Source organism: Atta cephalotes (genome assembly GCF_000143395.1).
Source record: "Atta cephalotes unplaced genomic scaffold scaffold00094, whole genome shotgun sequence".
Taxonomy (NCBI): Eukaryota; Metazoa; Arthropoda; class Insecta; order Hymenoptera; family Formicidae; genus Atta; species Atta cephalotes.
Genome location: NW_012130158.1, coordinates 23,900 through 31,083, shown reverse-complemented (window position 1 = coordinate 31,083; position 7,184 = coordinate 23,900). Strand labels below are relative to the sequence as shown.

The 7,184-nt window shown below is 30.4% G+C and overlaps 2 protein-coding genes across 2 annotated transcripts in view; one reads left to right on the top strand and one right to left on the bottom strand.

The window, feature by feature from the left end:
• The first annotated feature begins 1,946 nt into the window (after positions 1-1,946).
• Positions 1,947-2,884, top strand: LOC105624896 (calcineurin B homologous protein 1). The gene is made up of 4 exons (XM_012206240.1): positions 1,947-2,013; positions 2,160-2,423; positions 2,507-2,600; positions 2,740-2,884. Exons 1-4 carry the CDS (start codon positions 1,947-1,949, stop codon positions 2,882-2,884), a joined length of 570 nt encoding a protein of 189 aa, XP_012061630.1.
• Positions 2,885-5,525: 2,641 nt separating this feature from the next.
• The window catches only part of LOC105624899 (ATP synthase subunit alpha, mitochondrial-like), a 10,453-nt gene continuing 8,794 nt past the window's right edge, over positions 5,526-7,184 (bottom strand). Inside the window, exons 2-5 of the mRNA XM_012206244.1 lie at positions 6,716-7,114; positions 6,245-6,389; positions 6,048-6,165; positions 5,526-5,950 (exon numbers count right to left, since the gene is read on the bottom strand). Of these exons, the coding sequence (XP_012061634.1) occupies positions 5,836-5,950; positions 6,048-6,165; positions 6,245-6,389; positions 6,716-7,114 (777 nt within the window). The 3' untranslated portion in view covers positions 5,526-5,835. The remainder of the gene's footprint in view (positions 5,951-6,047; positions 6,166-6,244; positions 6,390-6,715; positions 7,115-7,184) is intronic.

Genomic DNA, 7,184 nt, shown 5'->3' with positions numbered 1-7,184 from the left:
ATCTATAGGAAAACGGCGGAAGCAAAGTTGTACACCTAATATATATCTATGAAAATATTATGAGAAAGCTGATATAAAAGAAATTATATACATATATATCCAAAAAATAAGTTTAAAATACAATAAATAAAAAGAAATGTTTCTTGCTCTTTTCTATGTTACTTTTGTTCATTTTTTCACTTTATCACTTTTTCACAAAAATTAGATTAATCTCTCGAGATTTCTCACACAACATTTCATCAAACAATGCATGTAATACTTCCCTCTAAATTTTAAAGAAAATGCTATAAATTATCTAAGTTTCAATTATTATCGAGAAGAGGCTCCGTAAGTTTCCGCTTGGCCTACAGTCTCATTTTCGTCGTTTCTAACTGAATATAACAATTGTAATTATAATTTGAAATTGGCGGGACACATCGCTTGTCAGTGCTACCTCTCCTAGTTCAGCGTCTTCGGGACGTAATATCGCGCTAGTACGAAGAGTGCGTTCGGGAAGACATTATTCGCGCTATGGACGCAAACGTTATCAATACTGTTCTTGGAACCAATAGCGCGATAGCGTTAGCTCTATGAACGATTCTAACGTTGGTAACATTTAACCAGAGAGATATATTCGTCGAGGTTAAGTTAATAATGTAGGAGATTCTATTTTCAATCACCTAACTTTTCCCTATAATTAAAATTTTTAAAGTTTTGTAAAGTATTTGTAACGTAATTTTTTATTTTCTCGTAGTGAATAACAGAACGCAATCTCAATTGTAATCTCTATAATAGCTTGCCGAAGTGAACAATGTAGAAACTAAATCAAAAAATTAATAGTTACATTAAGTAAATTAATCAGATAAAAGGAAGAATCCTTAAGCATCCATTCGATTTCAGAAGAAGAAGCATTACTACATCTAATAAGGAGCTTAAGCATCTGCAGTGGAATATCCTGCCGCGCTATACCGCAATAGTAACTTTTTTCCGTACACGGGAATTAAAAATTGCCAGTAACAAGATGCCTCTGACTTTCATTTATATTCAAATTACACAAGTTGCACTTCGCAGAAACTTTAAAAAGTTAAAGATGATACACAAGCAAGAATTACGTTCACTCCAGCCTAGTGGCAAACAATCAAGAGATTAAAATTGAGATTGCATTCATTATAATAAAATTTGAAATTCATACATTACATATGTACGCTTATTCTACGAAATTCTAAAAGAGAAAAGTTTGGCACTCAAGAATCCCCTTAAACATTAATCTAACTTTGACGAATATTAAACGCTATCAATGCTACGCTAGAGTCATTTACGGATCTGTAAACGCTAACACTACCAATACACTACCTCAGAAGAAATAGCGTTAATAGTGCGGTTGTGATGTAATATGCTATCATTAGTGACGTCATGTTTATTAGCGTTATCTGCAGCTCCACGAACAGTTTGTAGCGCTAAATAGCGTTCTCTCCGAATAACGTCTCCCCGAACGAACCCTAAGTACAAAAAGCCGAAATTATCGACTATTAGCACGAGTTCTGATTGGCTGCTGTTTTCCGCTTTTTGCTTTTCCGTCAAGGTGTGAACGCGCCCTCATTCTACTTGGTTTCTACTTCCACCACTGCCATCAGTGGTCCATTCTATATGTCGATGGATACTACTGATAGAATTATTCGTCGATTAAAATTAATCAAAATTGATTAAAATAGAGTCAGGTAAAACTATCGTTTTCAAACTATCGATATTCTTAAAGCTATCAATAATTTTTGGTAGTAAAAACTATCGATATTTAGCCAGCATTAATTGACAATCATGATCATGTTGGCAGTCATATGATTGATTGATGCGTGTTTCAGTTTGCCACGCCTGCATTTTTTTATTTGTTATGTATAAATTATTCTGTTAAGTATCTATTTGATATTTCCCCTGATAAATTTGAACTTGAATTTCAGTTGTCACCAAAAATGGGTAACAGGTCAAGTCTTCTTTTACGTGAGGATGAAATAGCGCAGATACAAAATGCTACTGGTTGCAAGTATCCGTTTGTCTATTCATTTCATACGAATTAATTAATTTCCGAAATAAATAATTTATTTCGGTAGTTGCGAAATTTATTTAAATAATTTTTAATAAGACAAATATTAGTGTGATATTAATGCTGGCACTCTCTAATACAGTTACACCAAATCAAATCGAACGTTTGTACAGCCGCTTTACAAGTCTGGATCGCGGAGATTGTGGAACACTTAGTCGAGAAGATTTTCTCAGAATCCCAGAATTGGCAATAAATCCTCTTGGTGAAAGGATAGTAAATGCTTTCTTTGAAGAAAGTGGGAACGACAGAGTGAATTTCCTACAGTTTATGCAAGTCCTGGCTCATTTTAGGCCTATCAAAAAGAACAGTCCCAATCGATTGAATTCTAGGCAGCAAAAATTAAAATGTAAATATTGCCGAATATAAAATGATAATGATGTCTTATAATCTAGATGCTCATTAAAGATTTATTAAATATTTTTTTTTTAGTTGCATTTAAAATGTATGATTTGGATAATGACGATCTGATATCAAAAGATGAACTACTCGCTATTTTACATATGATGGTTGGTGCAAATATTAGGTAAAAATTAAAATTTTTTTATAATTGTCAACGCATCAATAATTCTGTGAATATTCTATACATGTATTTCTATAATCGAACAAACATTTAAATTTGGCAATTCAATAAATAAATAATTCAATAAATATATTTATTTCAGTGAAGAACAGCTAATCAGTATTGCGGAGCGGACCATAGTCGAGGCTGATGAAAATGGTGACGGTATGATATCATTTGAAGAATTTTGTAAAGCATTAGAGCGTACAGATGTTGAGCAAAAAATGTCAATAAGATTTCTCAGTTAAATTGATTATGGATTTATATAGAAAATATAGAAGTTTATAGAAGAAAAGATGTTAGGGAAAAAATTTATCATGAATTTTTATAATTGTGCAATATACAAACAACTTTAACTTGTAATCTTAATCTTGTAATCAGTAAACAAGAAAAGGTATTTACGATTAAAAGATTGAAAAAGATTTATATAAAATAAAATTAATATAAGTATAATATAAATTTTGGATTCTATAAGAATTATGGGAATTAAAAAAGAATGGTAAATGTGTGAATTAGAATCTGTTTAAATATATAAATAAATATATATATATATTATCTATGAATTAAACATGTATAAGGAATTAGAATTAATTCCTTTATTTAATTTTAATTAATTGTATGCAAAACATGAAAAAATGTATTTAGAAAAATTAAAAGCTAATTAACAAAATATTTTGAAAACTCTTTATATTAATACTTATTTATAAATCGTCTAAAGTTTATTACTTATTATTATACACTACTCACAAAAATTAGAAAAACGCTTAATTTTTTATAAAAAATAGAAATTTAGGCAGCTGTAACTTCGTCAAAAATGAATGAAATTTGAATTTAAAAAAAAAAGGTTTTAAAGCTTGAAATCTATTTTTGGAAAGTTATTATTTTTTTTATTTTCTGTGAGTTTAGTAATTTTTACATATAGAAAACTACAAGCTCAATTAATAAGAAATCTTTAGCTCACTTTGTAGGCTTGGTCACGTGCGTACAAAAAATCTGCGAAAATTTTCGACTTTTTTATATAAAGGCTTAAAATTTTCCCTATAAAATCGTTTTTTTTTTTAAACATTTCTACGATTTTTCCGTTACTGTATTATTGCGGATCGAGTAAAAAATGAGCACTTTGATTTTGATTGCTCATAACTTCGTTAAAAGTCATCGTATTACAACTTTAAAAAAAGATTCTTGAAGCTAGAATTTTGCTCTATTTAATGATGATTGCCAAATTTTTTAAGAAACACGTAAATACGATAAAAAAATGATTAAATGTATCGTAAAAATTAGTAACTTTTCTTTTTTTATTTTTATTCAGGAAAAAGTGTGAATCAACAACAAAAATTTATTCTTCACGATTTTTTGTGCTTTTAAATATTTTTTTCTGTACTTACAAAAAATTTGCCGAATAAAATGAGATCTCTTTCGTGCCAACTATAATTTTATGATGCGAAACGTATCAAAAACTGGAAAATTGCTTAATTTCAGTGTAAAAAAATGAACAATAAAACTTAATTAACATTGAAAAATCAATTTCTATTGACACAACGCTGATGTTTATCAAGTGTCAGTATGAATAAATTTGTTTCTTATTTCCTTCATTGAAATTTGAAAAAATACCGCCATAATTAGCGTTATCCAAAGCGTACTACGATAGGGTTGCACGATCGGATTTACGTGTGTTACAAACTTCGTTTTGTGTGTGTGTATGTGTGTGTGTATGTGTGTGCGCGCGCGTGTACGCGTGTGCGACCTGCTCATTACATCCAGCAATTCCTAAGAAATCATGGAATCATAATATTGCATCCGCCGTTGAATCCCTATTTGAATCCAATCAAGTATATTGGAGATATATTAAAACGCGAAAATTATCCTAACATCACTGATTTAGCTTTGCTTGTCTTACATATACCTGGTAACGAATTTCTCGAACAGCTATCGCCATTCTATCAATATGCGAAACCGATTGCGTGCAATCATGTTGAATAGAGGAAGAAACACGTATTATTAAACTTACCTCTTCAGGACAAGCTCTGATATACTACTGAAAACCTATAATTCAAATTACGTGTACTCTAGATTTTCGATACTGATAGTATTGGAACACATCCTGAATTTTAATCTTTTTTATGCGTGCATCTCAAGCACACACACACACACACACACACACACACACACACACACACAACGAAGCGTACGACTCTATCGCGGTATATCTTGTATAACGCTAACGACGATATTTTTTCAAATTTCAGTGAAGGAAATAAGAGACAAATTTATTCGTACAGACACTTGATAAACATCAGCGTAGTGTCGATGCATTAGAAATTGATTTTTTAACGTTAATTAAGCTTTATTGTTCATTTTCTTTACACTGAAATTAAATAATTTTTCAGTTTTTGATATATTTCGCATAAAACTATAATGGCCACCATGAAAGAAATCTCATAGCTATTCGGCAAATTTTTTATAAATGCAGAATACTTAAAAGCACAAAAAATCGTGAAGAATAAATTTTTGTTTGTCCACACATTTTTTTCCTGAATAAAAATAAAAAAGGAAAAGTTACTAATTTTTAGGATTTAATCATTTTTTATCATGTTTACGTGTTTCTTAAAAAATTTCAATCACACCGTTAAATAGAGCAAAATTCTAGCTTCAAGAATTTTTTTTTATGTTGATTCGCATTAAAATGTCATTCGATGATCGCTCTATCTTGAGAAGGATAAGAGGAAATCTGTGACTACTTTTCAGTTTCGCATCTGATGCTTAAAACTCTTTTTTTAAATTCAAATTTCGTTCATTTTTGACAAAGTTACAGCTGCCTAAATTTTATCTATTTTTTATAAAAAAAATTTTGTCTATTTTTAAAAAAATTAAGTGTTTCTCTAATTTTTATGAGTAGTGTATATTGATGTATTTATACAAGAATGTATATCTAAAACATTATAGGTTTTAATTTTTATTAAAGATCCGTTTTTTTGTATCAATATACTGTAGATAATTATCGAGTTTACAGGTCTTATGTGGAATTGCTGCAATATTTTTAATGTACAGATATTGTACATAATTATTAACATTTATAGAGCGATGTATAATATCGATACATTAACACTCATCAGCAGCAAAAATATTTTTAAGAATATTAACATTTTATGTTCTTCAATTACTATGTTGATTCGCATTAAAATGTCATTCGATGATCACTCTATCCTGAGAAAGATAAGAGGAAATCTGTGACTACTTTTTTCAGTTTCGCATCTGATGCTTCACTAATTACATTTTCTTTCGCAATGGTAGCAAGAAGATCTTGTTGAGTAGATCTGAAGAAGAATAATATATAAAATTTGTATACAATTAAGAAAAATTTTTATGTACAAAAATTATTATATACACATATAAATTATATTTTATGTATACCTGATGTGTGCAAGAAATTCTTTTTCAAAGCTAGTGATCTTTGTTGGATCCATTTTGTCAAGATAACCACGTACGCCACAATATATAACTGCTACTTGTTCCTCAATAGCCATAGGTACTGAAAATAGAATCATGTTAAATATAAATTGATTCATATCATGATCATTGTCAAATTTAAAATATGATCATTTTTTTACCATATTGTCCCTGTTTGAGAAGTTCCGTTAACCGCACGCCGCGGTTCAACAATTGCTGAGTTGCAGCATCCAAATCCGAACCGAACTGAGCAAAAGCTGCTACTTCACGATATTGAGCCAATTCTAATTTCATAGAACCGGCAACCTATGCAATCATGTTTTATAGATATTAAAAATTATGTGTTTCGCGAATCTTGCAGTTCACTTCATCAAGGCGAGGTGCAGCCTGATACTAAACTTGTATCAGAAGCTCAGTATCAGGCTGTACCTCGCTCTGATGAAGGACTATAAGATTCACAAAATATTGGCAAAAATGGATTTGGACATGGAGAGACAAAACTCGCGAAATGCATAATCTTTATATAAAAAGCCGTGGAAGTCTCAAGAATATTATTATAAATATTTGTATTCTACATTAATATTATATAATTCTTTTAATCTTAATCACATAAATCAGAGAATTGACAATACCTGTTTCATGGCCTTAGTTTGAGCAGCAGATCCAACACGTGATACAGATAAACCGACGTTGATAGCAGGTCGGATACCTTTGTAAAACAATTCGGTTTCCAAAAAGATTTGACCATCAGTAATAGAAATGACATTGGTAGGGATATAAGCAGACACATCACCGGCTTGTGTTTCGATAACAGGTAAAGCAGTCAACGATCCACCACCTAAATTTTCATTCATTTTGGCAGCTCTTTCAAGCAAACGAGAATGAAGATAAAATACATCACCAGGATAAGCCTCACGACCTGGTGGTCTTCTAAGTAGCAAAGACATTTGCCGATAGGCAACAGCTTGCTTAGACAAATCGTCGTAAATGATTAAGGCATGTTTTCCATTATCTCTGTAAAACAATAAATCCTATTAGATTGCAATTTGATGTGTGTGTATATATATATATATATATATATATATATATATATATATATAT